The 18,068-nt window shown below is 37.2% G+C and overlaps 1 protein-coding gene across 29 annotated transcripts in view; it reads right to left on the bottom strand.

The window, feature by feature from the left end:
• Positions 1-18,068, bottom strand: part of NRXN1 (neurexin 1) — a 673,223-nt gene that overhangs the window by 202,358 nt on the left and 452,797 nt on the right. For all 29 annotated transcript variants that reach the window (XM_039717321.1, XM_039717302.1, XM_039717313.1 and 26 more), the window contains one exon: positions 7,172-7,353. In XM_039717321.1, coding sequence (XP_039573255.1) covers positions 7,172-7,353 — 182 coding nt within the window. The remainder of the gene's footprint in view (positions 1-7,171; positions 7,354-18,068) is intronic.

The raw sequence follows: 18,068 nt of genomic DNA, 5'->3' as shown, positions 1-18,068 counted from the left end.
TTCTTAAAAATGCAGAGTTTTTGTTATTAATATAACATGCCCCAGGCCAAACCCCTTCTATTCCTAATCTTGGTGCTTTTTTAAACTCAGAAAGAAAATTAAGTTCCATGTTTATGTTCTCTCCTCGTGCCAGATGTAAGGTTCCATTTGTGCACAATTTGCAACAATAAAGTCATAGGAAGACTTGCCATCCAATGCAGTACCAAAGTTCTGGATCTTAAGCAGTTCTGCCAACAGATGGATTCCATTTCCAGTATAATTTTGAGATATGTGGAATCAGAAGGGAATTTAGAATCCACTACCTGATCTGTATGATAACTTCATGCAACACCACAGCAAGATGCAATTCTTTCCATATTGTTTTCAGCTGATTCTGATATATGTGAGCCCACCAGAAGTGTTTTAAAGACTTACCCACCTTCAGCCAGGCATTACACCTTTTCTAGAAGGAAACACTTGAGGAGGTTCATAATTGTTGAGGGCTGGAGCACTGTGCCACTAACACACTATTTTAGCTGGGAAGTTGGGTCTTACTGGCTATGCAATTTTCTGTGGTCAAGGGCTGGCAGGTGGTGACCCCATTACAAAGGGTCAAAAAGCAAAGGGTTTTGTGCTTTTGGGAGAATGCAAGCTTCCTTCATTTTTTTTTTGGGAAGGAAGCTTGCATTCTCCCAAATGCACAAAAGGACCAGGATGCACAAAGGTGTTATTTGCTGGATATAGGGAAGAAAGAATTTTATCCCAAGATAGAGGAAGAAAAGGAGAGGAGCTGCCTCCCTCAAGCACATTTCTAGGCTGAGGAATCAGGCAATTGGCTGGGAGATCAGCTATACTGGTATACTGGACCTTCCACAAAACATCAGGATTTCCCCTTGCAGTGCTCCCTGATGGCAGTCAGAGTCAAACTGCTTAATTACCTCATCTGTGCAAATTCCATTCATATTTTTTCATAAAGTAAGGTATCAGCCTGTTCTGTGCCAGAATTAGCACATTTCCATAACCTTCCCTCAGCAATTTAGCCTGTTTATGGCAAGAACAGATCATTGTTGCTCAATGTGCGATAACAGATTGTGCAGAGTATTCAAGATGAGGCATTAACAAATTACTTATATAATAAAAGCCCTTTTTCAGAGCTTTTTTAATCTTTGTCTCTGCTGATATAAAAGAATAACTTAACTGCATGGTTTCAAGGCATGACTCGACCATCTCAGTGATTAATTTATTTTCTTTCCTGCAAAGTTAGATCTTTAACCTGATCAGTGAGGTAAATGATTGCTGCATTTAGTACAAATTCCCTAGATTAATTAATTGCTCCCATTCTGATTAACTTAATGTTTTTGTGCATTGAATTGCATTCTCACCTACCTGTCTAGTTCCATAAATGAGTCTTCCTTGATTGCACTGTTTGTTTTGTTTTTATTCAAACCCATAAGCAAGTCTGTAAATCCTTCCTCCATAGTAATTTTTTTTTTTTAGTTTAAAGGTTAACATATAGTCTGGTTGCTGAGATTTTTGTTCCCCAAAGAAAACAAACACTTTCCATGATAGTTAAACTTCCTATGGCATTTTACATTCACGTATATAAAAGAAGAAAGAAATTACAAATAAATATTGCATCTATAAGCATAATAAAGAAATATCAAATAATAACACAATTCAGAATTAGATAACATCAGCCTTATGAAATTTTCTTGTACTTCAAGGCAGCAGAATATTAAAAACTACAACTCTGATAAACATAATGCTCTGAAGTCTTTCCAGGGCTCCAAAGTCATCCCTGATGCCTACTTAGCTGATATGATGATGACCTGGTTTTCAGAGGTGCTGACTACATTCAGCTTCCATTGACTTTAGCCACTGTTGTGCATGTTCAGCACTTCTAAAATATCAGATTTCTGAAAACTAGGTCTGTCCTTTTTTTTTTTTTTTAAATCTCTTCCTGGACGTGAATAATTCAATTTTAAACTCATTACTATTTTATTAATATACAAGCCAAACTGGCCTTCCCAAATCTTTGCTTTCCATAAGTATGCATATAATAATAAGGAATTCTAGATTTGAATGATGATTATTAGAACAAATCATATTCTAGAAATATTATTTTTAAATATTATTAAACTCTTCCTGGGAAAATTAATTAGCTCCAATACAAACCACTAAAATCAAAGGTATGTTTATCATCAATCTCACTGAAAGTACATCCAGCTCTCTAGGAATTGATCCAAATACAACCAAGTCAATAATAATCAATTGACTTTCCATTAGACATTAAGCCAAAGACATGTGAAGTATTCAAAAGAGAATAACAAATGCATCAAATGCATTTATCATAAAATATTGCAGCTCTTCCCCTAATACACTCAAACACAGAACTCTGATCCTCACTTGAGTTTTTCTCCTTCTGCTTACTCGAGGGAAGGTCATTATACTTGCATAAGTTAAAACTATCCATATTTTATGGATATGTCCAACAAAGTCTAACAGAGTCAGCTATTAAAAGCCTGGTATAGCAGAGTACTGCATATGTATAACTAAGAAACAGAGGGAGGTGAGTAGGAACTAATACTCATTTTAAGTTTGCTGAAAGTTTAAAAAATAAAATTAAAAAATGCCATTTCTACAATATATATTTTAATATATGTAGTATGTTAATATTTGGGACCAAGAGCATGAACTGAGTTTACTCACAATCCCAAACTCTATTTTCTGTAAGACATACAATCTTTCCGCTCCCATGACTGTTCACTTCAGTCATTAATTGTAACTCTGAAGGACTCACAAACACGTCTTGGAAGTCTAAGGACAATATTGATTAATCCATCATGCCAGTAATGCTACATCTTCCCAGTATTTCAGGTTAATTGTGTTGTGCCTTGCATATATTGATGCCATCTCTTTTAACCATACCCTACTTTTTCAGGTAATGTGTTAGCAAATCTTGAAGCAGTTTTCCAGGCTTTATCATCACACTATTCTTCTTGGTTAGTGTTTCCCCTAAAATATTTTTTCCTAGTGACCTGATATAGAATGAAACAAAAAATATCTGCTACCATCTACCCTGAGTTTTATTTCTTTTTATTTCAATATTTTTCAATATGTTTTCTATATCCTAAGTATAGACAGACTGTCACTGTCTCTCACTGGAATCACAGGGCATTTTGCTCCACTTTCCTCCCAGAGAGGGTTAGGACAACATTCAAAACGTTGCCACATCTGCCTTATTCCTTATTTTAGACCTCTGAATGTTTCCTATCAGAATGTTCATCACCACTTCACATAATTCAGCAGGTCCATAGCTGTAAATGAGATTAATTAGTACAGTCTCACCCTGCTTGAGTTAGGAGAAGTGACCAGTTCATCTTAAGTAGTTCATGTGCCCTAGGCTGGGTGTCTTCTCTGGAATGCCAAAGCTTTATACTTTTAAACACTCTGCTGGCTTTATGCCCCATACAAACTTCTTGTTCTTAACTTCAAAATCAGCTATCACCATAAAAACAGCTGCTTTGTGCTCTGCAAATACTTTCATTTTCAAACAAACTACACAAAGATGACACTTCTGATTCTTTCCATCAGACATAAAAGTTACCTTTTTTATAAAGTCTTTCATTTTAACAGTGAAAGATGAAAATAATTTATATATTTTTTTAAATGGCTGAAGTCTGTTGATGGAAATATATCCTTCTCAAGCACAGCAAATACCCCTTGTGCAACACAGCAGAATTAGTTTTCTATGCTTCCAGTGTTGAGAGAAAGAGCAATTTAACAGGACTTCTTAGCTCTTTGACATGATATCTTTGTCTAACTTCACTTCATTCCTCACCATAGGAAAGCTAAAAATTCAAAGTAGCAACAGCACAGTGCCTGTGGAAGACAATGACATTCATATGTTTGTACATTTTGCTTTCTAATGATGTGGGATAACAGGATGAGAAGAGAAAAAAAAGTGGAGGTAGGAACAGGAATCACTGACAGAATTACCTAAGGGCACTAAAAGTCAGACAAAAAGTTAAGGGCAGGAGTGCACATGGTGATTAATTGAACACTACATGAAAGCTGTTGCCTTTTTCCATGTGACATGAAGATGGATGCAGACCATGTCATGACAAGAAGAAAAAAGGAAGCTTGCAGTAATTATCAGAGGTACTTGTCCTTCATTTATCCATCAACAGGAGAGGAAATGGCAGTAGATTTTCAGGTAGGATATCTATTTCCTCTTGAACTAGATCTCCCAGCAGACAGCACAGGAGCCCACTTCCATACGAGAAGTCAAATGATTGACATGAAAGCTAATTGCTGCAGCTCTGGATTACTAAAACATTTTAAAATCCCTTTCCTGAAATACTGTGTTTCATAGGTGTCATACACACAAAGAGTCTTTTACAATTATATTGCTACAGTACAATTATACTGCTACACCCAGCCTAGGTGGAGTTTTATAATAATGTATCTTGGAATGTAAAATATTTGCACTGGAACTGTTAAGCGTCTGGTAACAATGCAGACTACACAATTTAAAAATGTTTCTCATAATAATAGTTATTTGGAGAGGTTAAATGATTAAATAAATATGTTCCTAATTTAACACCAAAGTGTGATTCAGATGATCAAACAGCAATTTTCAAAATCAGAATTTGATACGAGCTTGATTTCATTATTAGGTTTACATTGTCTTTAAGTAAACAGAATAATAAAGAGGGCAAGCACACACTGAAGTACCATAACCTGACTGTTCATTCTAGAAATGGAAGAGGAAATTACAAAAGTTAAGAGCAAGCTACCTCAAAGCTCCCAAGCACCCTCCCCAACATTATGAGATTATAATAATAATTATTATAATCAGATTATAACGAGGGTTATAATCTCTTTTTTTTTTCAAACAATAGTTCCAGGGGAACTTTTTTTGCCACTACACACAGGTGAGTTATCCATGCACAGTGCATCTCCAGGTACACAGGCACTTTTTGCTCATGCATATTCACAGTGAGTGGTACATGCAAAAGAACATGCAGAATTAAACACTTCCATCCTTCTAGTTTTATCAGCTGGTTTAACACAGTAGCTGCCAATATGGAAACATTTAGATCCAATAAACTATTTTTCAAGTGTAACACCTACGTAGACCTCCCTGGTTTCTACGCTCTCTTTATTTTTAGAGCTGTGATATCTCACAATATCTTTCTGAGCTAAAATGGATCTCAGGTAAAATTCTCAGAAGTATCTGCAGCTCAACTGACTTTAATGAGATATATGGTCTTTGGTGTCAAAAGTGCTTTTGAAAATACTGCCTTTCAACTTCCCTTTGAATACTATCCTTATTTGAATTAGATTCTGGGAAATGATATCCCAATAGTTTTCCAAGCTTTATCTATCACTGACAACTGTTATAAAAGTCCTTGCCAAATGTCTTAGGATTTCAGGTCAATCCCTCAGTGTCTCCACTCTAGGGACAGACTACTCTGAAGCTGCTCTCAGAGGTCAAACCTCATTCCAGTGAAATTTCACACAGTTACCATTTTGCTCTGAAGCAGAACAGGCTTCAGGGAGGTTCCCAAAGTCCCTTGCAAAGGCAGCAGGGGGTGGCCAATATCACCTCACAGAGCAGGATGATAAAAGGCTTTGCTGCTTCACAGAAATTTCAAAAGAATCACTAAAGTACAATTTAACCATTTTCCCCATCCCTATTAAGCTGGTATTGTTTCTGACCATAGAAAACTCTCAATTATTCTCTTTTTTTTTTACCATCTTTCACTACAGCATGGGTAAGTAAGTTATTTGAGAAAAAAAAGAATTAAAACTACAAGCATTTATGAGCAGGCAATAATTTATCATCTCCAACTTATCATTAATGATCATAATGTTTGCTTTAAAATAGAAATATCATGGCTAGATGGAAGAGTAAACAAATACTGTAGTTTTGATAAACTTCAGGTATAGTAAAATTACAAGGAAAACATTCCTTTGTATGCTAATGAACAAGAAAAAAACTGTAAGAAGGTAGCTCTGTTGACCACAGAAGGTGGGTTTGCTCTGAGATTGCAAATAAAGAGGTAAATTATAACAAGGCACCTGGTGTTTGCAGAGCAAATATTTAAATTCTATCTAGCAACACAATACTTGCCTTGAAATATGTAGGCTCCCAGTTTTTCTGGCACCTGGTAGAAGTTGCTTTGTTCACATTTTCAAACTAAGATTGCACAATACCAGCCAACTACTTCATCCATGTGATTCAATGCAAGATAAGGGCATAGACAACCTCTGAATTGTATTTAAGGTGTTCTTTCTTTCTTTGTTTACTCAAGCCAGTAAATAAATAAAAAATCACCTTTGTCCACAATGTTAAGAGTGCCTTTGCAGAAAAAGGAGTCTGGGAAGATTGAATACCATAATCCCATATAATTTTGAAAATGATCACTGCTGAATGTTTTCTGAGGGTAAAAGTGTAATTGGTTATAGATCAATAAGTAATTTCATTCAAAAGGAACTCAACTCTTCCTGAAAGTAGAGACATTCTCAAATAAAAATCAAATGAACACATTAACAAAGTTCAGACTAATCTAAACAACAAAATTTTATACTGCTCCAGTTATGTTTTTCTCAATTGATCATTTATTTATGATGCCATAAAACTCCATATGCTTTCAATTTTGATTGCTAGTTCCTTGCTTTAAGACAGCTGAAATTACTTTCTAAGACTTCCTAGACTGACAGTCTTCCTGCTTAAGATTTACCATCACAACAGAATTGTGAAATCAGGGGACAAATGCTAATAATAACAAAAAGCACAATCAGCTGTGATACACTGCAATTCCACTATTAGATTCCAGATTAAATCCCCCAGGATAAACATACCTTCCTCTGACACTGCTAAATTCTGTTCCACGTAATTACACTGCAATAAACTGTTCTATCAGTACAGGTAGTATCTCAGTATGATTTTTAATTAAAAAGCCATGAAAAGTAGCACTGTAGCAAAAAAAAAAGCATTTTGAGAATGTCTGAGACCCTGCACAACATCACATGCAACAAACCAGTGTCATTTACTCCACTATTGACCCCAAAATATTCATTACTGCTATAACCATACTCCAACAAAATAAATTCAAACCCCCACAAACGCAAGAGCAAGCAAGACAAGAAGAAATCTCACTCCTTTGGTGAGATTATTACTTACAATATGCAGCTCTAAATAATCTCCAAGGCCAGTAGAACTGTCCACTCGCACCAGCACAGCCTCTTTTTGCACAGTGCTAAACCCTATTGCCAGTCTGTCTGCTCGAGTGCTCGGCCGGTCGTTGGGAGGCCACGTGTAAGTGATTTGTCCACCACCTTTGCTAAAGATATACGTTGTCCCCGCTGTTAGAGAAAAAAAAAAAAGGCAAAAAAAGGAAATAAATATAATCAGCCCACTTGCACTGGTACACACCCACGTGTAAATCATATGCCCTACGTAAATCAGGTTCTCACGCAGTAAATGGATTCATAGGCTGTATTTCAATGTGAAGAGGTCTTTATCTCTAAAAATTATGCAGCAAGTGAAATATTAGTGGGTTTTACATTGTGCAATCAGCACTGAATATAACTTAATTGCAAATGAAACAACTTGAAATATCACAGCTCTGATTCAGAAATCAGATCTGTTTGGAAGAGTTCTTAAGCTTATGCTTCATAAACATATTTCTGTGATGTGTAGAACAGGGATGAGTTAAACCAAATGCTTTCCCCAACTTGACCTACATGGAGAAAGCAAGTAATTCCAGTTGCCTCGTGGCTGACAAAAAAATGCAGCTCCTTAGTTACACAATGAAAATGATACATGATGGTGGCCAGCAAAGCAAGATGTTAACAAATACATTCAGATAAGACTTTTACAGATCTGAGGTTTATCATCTTGTGACAGATGGGGATAACAAGTGGAAACATACTTTACTTGTCATGTCAAGACAAAGAGATTATTCTACCATCTGAGTAAGCAATGGCTTATTTGCATAATGCTCAATGTACATCTTTCAAAAGTGGCAATCTTTATACATTACATCCAGGGTGCACTTACAAAATCTATAATCTGTTCAAAACAAATGTTATAATCCAAAACCACTTAGCACTCAGGTGCTTAACTCCATCACCAGCATATTTCCTCAGAACTAAAATAGCAGCATATCCGGACATTCTCCATTTAAAACTTGTACCTTAACAACAGCACAGAACAGGCAAATTACGCAGGCACTTGATCTTCCATTGGAAAAGTCATTACAAGCTATCTACTCCTTTTCCATGAGGATAGGTCAAAACTTAGGAAGATAGGTTAATTCATTGTAAATACAGAAGTCTAGTTTTACTACCTGTCTTAAACTGCCTCAAAGTGCGGCTACTCTCAATTTTATTGCATTTTATTTACTTATATTACATTTTATCTGTTTTATTAAATAGCTAATGATAGGACAAGAGGGAATACTTTTAAACTAAAAGTTTAAAAGACTTAGATTAGATACCAAGAAAAAATTCTTTACTCAGAGGGTAGTGAGGAACTGGACCAGGTTGTCAAGAGATGTTGTGGGGACCCCATCCCTGGAAGGCCAGGTGAGGTGGGGCCTTGAGCAGCCTGACCTAGTGGGTGACATTCCTGTCCATGGCATGGGGTAATCTTTAATGATAATCTTCAATGTTCCTTCCAACTCTTACTTTTCATAGAATCATGGAATGGTTTTTCAGTTTATTCCGCCCAATGCTCTCACTCCATACTTTCCATGTTGATGTAAGGAGACAGCACTTAACAACATAATTTTAACACTCTTAATTTCTTTCAAGGTTGACCAAGGAATCTAAAATCCCTTGAACATGTGGGCCTTTAAGGCCAAAGCCAAGAAGGAGTCAAGGACTGTACACTTTCACCACTTGTTCAGCTCCCAGATGTCTCAAAATCTTACTCTACTGCTGAGCAAAACTGCTTTGTGTCAGTCGTAATGCAAAAAAGGACACTTGGTCTTTTTAAAAAGATCTCATATATTTATTTCTAACCTCACTTGTCCTTTATGGAATTATATGCCTATTAATTTGGTTTTTTTGGCAGTGCCATCACTCTAATAATTTATGAACCATGCATACCACTAAAGTCATGGTAAATCTTATTTTATATTAATACATTTGTGGGATAGTTTCACTGCACTTCAGATGGATCTGGTGGCTTTTCTCCTGATGCCAAAATACCAACCAATGTGTTTCAGAAGAGTTTGTCAACTTCTTCAGCAAAGACTAAGACAATAGCAGGTCTGTTATTTAAGGTTTCACTTAAAGTGAAATCAGGTTTTATCTTTATTATAAAAAGAGTTTTGCAAGAGTAATGAAGGTTGGGGCTGTGTCTGGTTTAGCAATGTGTGTGACAAAGCTCTCCTCCTCCTACTCTCCCACCCTTGCATTCCTCCTAGGCAGTGGTCTGAAATGCACAATAATCTGCTGTATGTCATTAATCTCCAGTTACAATGTATCCTGGAACAAAGACACGTTAGACAGGTAATATCACTGCTGATGGTCCCCAGGTACTTCTCTTTGCTGCTGCTGTTGACTTCAAATCTCCAACTGACGAGTTGGGACCTTCACAGAGTTTATGTCACTGTGGTGTCTGGAGTGAAAGGATTTGTTCTGTGCTGATAAAAAACTGAGGGCTTGATCCCAAAGCTCATTAAAAACAGTGACAGCCTTTCTGTTGACTTCATAAAACATTGTGTCAGGTCATGAATGAGGTTCTTATAAGTAACAAAAATGAGAAGACTAAGAAAAAACACTCCTTACACCTCAGTGTCACAGATGGAGCTGTTAGAATAGTCCCTAAGATTTAAGTGGCAGTGCATAATTCTCCTTTTCTTGGTTGTAACAGATGTGTTTACCCAATTAAAAGACAAAGAAAAAGCCTGCCAAGCATGGTGGAGTCATACTGAATACAATGACCCAGAAGTAAGTCTTCGGATCTGAACAATGAGAGGCTCTGCTGTTCTTATTCAGAGTGAATCTTTGCTGCACTTTTTTGTTAAGTACTGCCCTTCAAATCAACCAGGGAAGAGCAATTCATTCCATACTGCTGCTGCATTGAAGGCAAGGTCAATGTCAGTGGAGCTGGATAAATCTAGCTGTAAATCTTAAACTACACAGAATAAACATCAAAGTTAAAAAAGTATCTCTTATCCACGAGAACATGTGGCTTATGGGTTTTTATGAGACAGCTTTCCCTCCTTTATAACTGCCCATTTTGTAGCTCTTCGAAGTAACTGTGTGTCTGGTGAAAGACTAATTAATCCATGCTGATGAATACCAATCTGCCTCTGTCTGAGCTGCACGGGGAGTCACGTTCTTCGAATTTCCTGTATTAATTATGGAAAAAATGGGTCGGAAGCCATTTGAGAATAGATCCTCTGGTGTTTATATTTCAAGAAAGACAAATATAATAATGTAAAATTTATTACTCTGGGATTGATCTCAGCTTATAGCCCGACCTCCCATTAACTATTAAAAGCTAGAAACTGAGCAGCTGTTGGAAACAACCCTCTTTACTATCAGTTTTGGATATGGTAAGGAACAACAGAAGAAGTTTAATTCACTTGCTTCATAAAGGCTTTTATGCTCTCTGACAAACCTCATAATGTCTCTGCCTCTCTTTCAGAGCATTGTCACGAAACCCCGGCCATCTACCTTAGCTTGTGGCACTGTGTTGTTTGGGGTTTATAATCTCCAGAGAATTGAAAGCAGTGGAATTATAATGTCAAGAATAGCAATGCCATCAGCAGAGTACTTGTAAGCAGGCAACTTTGTAACATGCCAGTTATATCTCTCAGCCACAGAATTTACTGCATAATTCTTTATGCTTCCATGCATCCACACAATGCTTAGGAAAAATGTCCACACGGCTCTTTGAAATTCTTACCCATGAAAGCATGGTTCCCATTGTAACAAAACGCCAGTGGTCAAGATACAGTAATGTTTTTTAATGGCCTGGGTCTCTGAAGCCCTACTTGTTTGCAAAATTCATCTTTATGAAATAGTGCATTCATTTCAGCACAGTCTGGCAGCAACTCAAGGACATCTGCTTACCTCTACAGTATTAAGCAGATAAATATTTTGTTTAGAACCCATTCACAGTATTTATTATTGTTTATGACTGCAAAGCTTTTCAATATTTATTGCTCTGAAATCACATTTTATGTACCTTAATAGTTTGCTCAAATCAACAGCTTTCTGCCTTCCTCATGTTCATTCCAATTTTGAGTTTAAGGTATATTGCACTGAAGGGTAATGTACATAATTCCGTTTATCCCAAATAATGTAAGTAGCATAATGTTTATTTTCAACATTCACATCAGGATTCAGGTGCTGATGAAGTGAATGCAATGGTTTGATTGAGCTCTGGACCCCCATAAATTATGATTCCATCGCACTCTGTGACTGAAAAACTGAAGACTGAAGCCTGTAAAGTTCAGTAATGAAAACTACTAACTGCACTTTCATTAATAGAAAAGCAATTTTTAACTATCATTAAATATATGAAGGGTAAGGAGTGCTAGTAACAAGAAATTGCCCAATAATGTAATTTTCTTCTTTCTGTATCTTATCAGTACTTCATTCTGGGATACAATGTGAGCCCCCTTATTCCCATCGGTAGAGTAATTACTTGCATTGATAAACCTGCTGAATCCAGTGAGACTATTTGTGCAGGCTACTATTAATTACAGAGAATGAAGAATTTACAATATGAAACACACACACACAGATATATATACACACGTGATTGTCCAAGCATCTATATGAAGGCATTAATTATATTTACTATGTTTAGAGGAGCATATAAATCTCTATTAGCAGTCATCTTTACATATTCATCTACGTATTTTCAGTCTGCACAAGCTGAAGTTCAGAAAAATACACTAAATTTCTGTACATATATTTGTACAAAGATTTTCTAAGGTAAGTAAAAGACGGAAAGCTTCAAGGAAAAAACCATGGTATGCCAGGGGGAGAGAGGAAGATGTGGGGGTTTCAAAATAGTCCACTTGGTGGATTAAAATACGATCCTTCTGTATTACTTCTTCCTAGGCTTTGATATGTTGTTAATTATTTACACAGGAGAGAGAATATATGCCACAGGGTTGAGGTGAGGAGGGGATGGCTATTAGGGTTAACCATGGGAAGGAGATGGAAAGAGCTGCTGGAAGAAGTATTTCAAACTAAAGACCAAATTGAACTGAATGCTTCCTGAAGGCATTCTGATACACTCTCTCCCACAAATTCAAGTGCCTGAATAATGATTGTAACTGCTCTTCCGCAAGAGCAACATCAGCTATTTAATAGCAGAAGAGGTGTATTGCATGGGGAAAGAGAAAATGTTCAAAGGGATTATTGCCTTTAGCTTTCCAAAGAGCTTGAGCCACAAGGGTAGGAATGGGTGTCTTATTTTCTGCCAAGATTCTCTTAGATTTGTGGATAATAAGGAATGGGAGAATATTGATGGTGTTCCTTTGACCAAGCTTGGCAAACCTTGATAAAGGTTCAAAGCTTTCCTGGAAATTGGTTGCTGCTCCAAACAATTTCTAGTTAGGGCCTTGTACCCATCTGACTGCTTGCCTGAACTAGGACTGTTGCAAACAGTCTTAACATTTGTCACCTGTAAGGTCACAAGCTGCACAGCATAGTTCTTTAGCAATTCCATTATTTTATTCATTGATTTTCCCTTCTTCCAGAGTAACAAAACTCACTGACCAAAGCAGCAATGGCAAAGATCGTTGCTGGGTTTTGTTGTTAATATTGTCATTAATGATATCATCTTCTCTCTTCAGGTAAAGATGTTGAGGCAAATAAAGCAGATTGAAAATGTCTACCAGAGTCCTGTTACCCTTTTATAGAACCCACATATCACTGTGCCACAGCTGAGCTCTAAAGTTCAGTGCTTCTGTGAGAGACACTGCAGCCACATCATTCCAACACCTCAACCAACTCAATCAGCTTGAACAATTAATTTAAATGAACCAACAAAGCAATATCTACTACTACTAATTCAAGCACAACTTTGAATTGCATTATAGAACTCCTCTTCCCAAAGCACTAAGGTGATCCTGATTTGCTTTATCAGAGCCTACAGAACTTTTCATCATCCTGCATCCAATTTTTAGAGAGCTCTATAAACCAGTGTTGTGTGTGGTTTATTATATTCAGCTATGCCAAAGAGCTGTCTCCAGGTAAAGGTCTAAACGATAATAGAACCAACACAATCCCAAGTCACGGTGAGCATCCTGCCCTTTCCAGTGGCATTTGTTGAAGATTCAGGGTACTAACACAGAAGCAAAGCTTTTTCCTCAGACCACAGGAAAAAAAACCCTAAGAAAATCACTCCTTTTTTTACTTCTTTCTTCCAGTCTATAGCATTGGTATTTGGACAGTTGATTATGTTTTATCTTCCATGCATAATAAAGTGGGTGACAAAATACTCCACTCCTGTTCCAAAAGCTTTTGTTATTTAAATTCCCCAGTTGCTATCAAGATTTATTGACAAATAGGGGCAGTAAGAGACAAACAACTAAAATTTTTGAATAACAATGGCTCAACAAAAATGTATATCCATCTATATATATCTATAAAGAACAACCCTGAGACAGCTTGGCATCATCATTCCAAGTCAGCATCATTCTTAGCATCATGAATGACAGTTATAATAAAAATTTCAAGGAATTTAAGGAATTTTCCAACTAGAGTGATTTTAATATTTTAAATCAAGTAGCATCTTACACCTCATATGACCCCATTGATTTAGATTAGATCACTTAACTGGAGTAAAGTGCTACTCAGTTTGAGTGGGGACATTGAACTAAGAGCCTCCAATTGTATTTAAAATGAATATAATTTTGAGAAGGACCTTAGCTAAGCAAGAGGTAGCTGAAAGGACTCCTAAGAGAATAGAAATAAGGAATATCTGTTCATCTGACTTATTACCAAAACATGATTTGATTAAGTGAATGTCAATGGACTAGTATTGTCAATGTCAATTGATAGTATTATGGCACTGATTCTCTAAAATTATTTTTATTAGCTTTGAAACATCCACAGGGAAAAAAGTTCTGTGGTTGTTGAACTCATAAATATGTTCACTTACACAAAAAAATCACTATTTATTTTATGAAAGGATACAGCCTAACCCAAACCTGACACAGAGTGATAAAAGCAAATTATTGTTCTTCTCCAGATTCTCTCAATTTAAAAATTTTATGGGCTGCCTGTTACCTATCACTTTTCCAATATGGATACTGTTTAAAATCAATTTGAAACATTTCTGTATGAAATGTAAGGTAAGTAATTTCCCATTAGGGCCTTGGACCTTTATGCAATGTAGATGGGTGGAAAATTACATATTTGGAAAATTTAAAGCCTGCTTTAAATGTCATATTGCACTCAACATAAAACATTTTAATCCATTAAAATTCTATTAAAGCTAACAAGGATACAACATGTCTGATTCTTAAAGCTTGCCAAAAAGTCAGATGGAAATTAAAAGCCAAGCATCTATAAATAAAGGAATGTTTTATTCCTCCTACAACCTTGTCAACATACAGTTAAAGATAAATTTCTTGAACGCTGTCTATGGAAGTGGAAATTGTGTGGCTGAGAAACACATATGAGAAGGCAATGGATTGAGGAGTATATTTATAAACAGGTAAAATGTAAAAGCACTGTCAAGGAAACTTCCCTGCCTGACCATCCAGGAGCCACTCTGGAGTCACCCTCACACCTACTGAAATGGGATCAGAGACCCTTCCCAGCTACACCCCCACACTCACCCAAGCACACCAAGCCTCCTTCCCAGCTCCACGCTGGACTTCCCAAAGCAGAGCCCCAGAACTCCAGAACCTTAAAATAGTTTAGTCATGGTGCAATAGCTAAACAACAGAATAAGAGAACAAAATAAAATAATAGCTGAAGCTGGTGCCTTCAAGGAGGGATCTTGAGGGATCTTTATAACCCCACAGTCCAAGAGCACCAAACTATGTGGTTGGCACCTGCTGTCCCTGTGTCCGGTCCCCTGGCAGGGGCACAGGGTCCCCAAGCCCACTTGGGCTCAGGACTAGGATCCTGGCCCTCCTAGCCCAGCCTGCAGCTCACACTGCAGCTATACACAGAGCTACCTGCACCTCAACACCACTGTCAGATTGAAGTCAGTAAAGTCAAGTACTCTCAAAGACAACAGGAGTATTCCAGTCTCCACACTCCTGACATCAGGAATTGTCAAGGCCTAAACTTCAATTTAACCACAGCTGCAATCAATTCCATTAAAATAAACTACTTGCACATGCACTGATTTGCTTCTTACAGCCTATTAGTTGTTCCAAATCCAAACTGAACACAGGCTGGTTAGTTGAAGGGATTTGTAACAGGATGCAGGAACTAGGACATTAGCTCAAATACTATGCAGGTTGATAGACACCAAATGTTGTCACCATCTGTCGGTGCCCTATGTGAAATAATTCAGTGGTTCCAGTCCAGGGACTTTACAAACTCAACAGATACCTGGCATAGTTAAAAATTCCCTAAGCCAAGTAACTTGAGCTGTTAGAGTTTCCAAGCTTGCTGACTCAGCTGGGAAGCCAGTAAGTGGAAAACAGGAACTAGAACCTGAGTGTCTCTCACAAAAGTTGCTCTGCACAGATGTGCACATAGGCCAAAAACCAGTAAAAGATAAAACAAAATTAAATTTTCTCTGTATAGGTCTATCAATAGGCAATGTTCTTGTCAGAGGAATAATAATTATTTGTAAGTCATTATTTCATGCAAAACGTTAGTGCCTGAAGTTATGTTTTCATTCAGGTGCCTAAGGCAGTGTCCTGATTCTCAGAAGTGCTGTTGCATTTCTGGCAGCCTTTAAAAATAGTGGTTCTATTAAATGGGGATCAAAACATTTGAAATAGCTGGCCTTAAGTCATTTAATAGTGTTAGAATGGAGAGGAGCTTAGCTGCAAGTGCCTAGCATGCTTCTAGGCTAAAGTCTTTATTTCTTATTGGCTTTCTTACTAATACAATATTCTAGCTATCCAGTCTTGCATTAACTCAGTTATTTTTAAGTGACATTTATATTATGTTCCTTGCTAAATAGTGCATTTCATAATTTAATCTTGAAAAATCCTCAGAGAGCTTTCAAAAGTAGCCAAAACTTCTCTTGGAAGAAAGGTATAGCACGCTGAAAATGAAAACATTGCTGACTGCAAGCCTGCAAAAGTCACTGAAAAATGATCCACGCCCAAGGATGTCAGATGCTGGACTAAGATAAGATGTTGATGTTGCTTGCAGCAGAAAGATGGTACTGGCAACAACACAAGTTACAGGGTTTGCTGAGAGGGAGTCTCTGCTGAGAACAGATAATTGTATTATGGGCAATGTGCAATGAAGTTCAATTTTGCTTGTTTGCCAAGGTAGTGAAGAGTAGTAAGAAGTTCTGTGGCATACACGTTCTACTAATTACTCATCTACTAATATTTAGCAGACAAAAATATTCTTGTGGCAGCATTTCTGAATGTTTTTGAGTAGACAAACATGGACTATAGCTGAAGAAAACCAGAAAGAGCACAGTTTCTTAGAGATGTTGCATCCTGAAAGGCAAAAATTGCAACCATTCTTCTTGTTACAAAAATGAAATCAAATGAAAAGCAAAAGATGAAATCTTTGGAAAAACACCAATCCTCCCTGAAGCACATGAATCCACCCCTGAAGCAGCTGTTCAGAGGCATCTCAGAAGGAGACCTGGCACGGGGAAGGACTGATGAGCAAGTTGCATATTGACTACAGTCTTGTGGCATTGTACTATCTCCCTAATTTCAAGCATGAGCAAAACTTCAGGATGTTTTAGTTTATACACCAACCTAGTTTTAAAGCCAAAGCTAGTCTTCTCCAGCATTGTAGGCATTCAAACCTCCAAAAAGTATCAGGTAAAAGAGGAACATGATATAAAAGTGTCTGCTTGGTTATCTCAAAAGAGCTTGAAAATAAGAACTAGCAAGCAGCTACAAATGATGCTACTACTTTATTTGGAGAGTTTTTGCAGTCATTATCCCAAGGATTGACTTTGGAACATCAGTGTTTACTTACATTATCAAATCTGTGCATGAAACAAACAGTGTTTAATAGGGGTACGCAGACACAGCTGTATTTGTACTTGAATCTTTAAGGTTATTAGACCATTATAATAAAAGCTAACAGGGGCCAGCCAGGTTGGGCCAATTCACTTCCTTCCCACTTCTTTCTGTTCTACTACATAATAGATTTTCAATTGAGGCCTGGCACAGAAACACTACATGCTTTGTCATTATGATAATTGCTGTCATTCTTCTCTGCAAAGTCCTTATGCTGCTGTTTGTAAGCAACAATTCTCTGCCAGATTCAGAGGATAAAGAGCTGCAGTGAAAAGCATGCATCCTAATGCTTTTCACTGGGTTACATAGTTAAGTAATCAGAGAGCTTGGTTTAACCACTGCATCCCACAACAATGTTTGGAGAGAACTGGACAAAAGAGTTTTGGGTTCCAGACTGTTCAATCATCTCACCAGGGACTAACTCAAGTGCAGGCTCTGACCTGCCATTCAGCCAGTGCTATCAGCTGTAACTCAATTCACTCGTGCATGCAAGAAAGGTGAGCAGTTAATCACCCTATGAAGACTAACCCAGCCTAATTAGTGAAGTGATTTTGTGTAGGCTGCTCACTTCCAAGGGTCTGGCTGGAGGAGATGCTTTTAATACCCTGAAGATGAGCATTCAATAGTTTGGAAAGCCTTACTTTAATACAGTTCTTTATAATGACACACACAAAGATGTCAAGAATCCTTCAAAATTCTAAGTGATACACATGTGGAAAATAATTCTGTGAAGAATGGGGTATTCCTGAGCACCTTTTTTCAATAAGCATTCTTCTAAGTTCACTCAAAAAAACTCAACCCAAAGTAAAATATAACATTTCCCAAGAAAAGGAGAAAACAACAAACACACTAAACTTCAAATACACTAAACAGCAGTCCTGCAGAATGAACTGCAGCACACCAACTTGGAAGTTT

This window comes from Passer montanus, unplaced genomic scaffold (genome assembly GCF_014805655.1).
Source record: "Passer montanus isolate IOZ18808 unplaced genomic scaffold, ASM1480565v1 scaffold102, whole genome shotgun sequence".
Taxonomy (NCBI): domain Eukaryota; kingdom Metazoa; phylum Chordata; class Aves; order Passeriformes; family Passeridae; genus Passer; species Passer montanus.
Note: the sequence above shows the minus strand (reverse complement) of the source record. Positions and strands in the feature narration are given on the sequence as shown.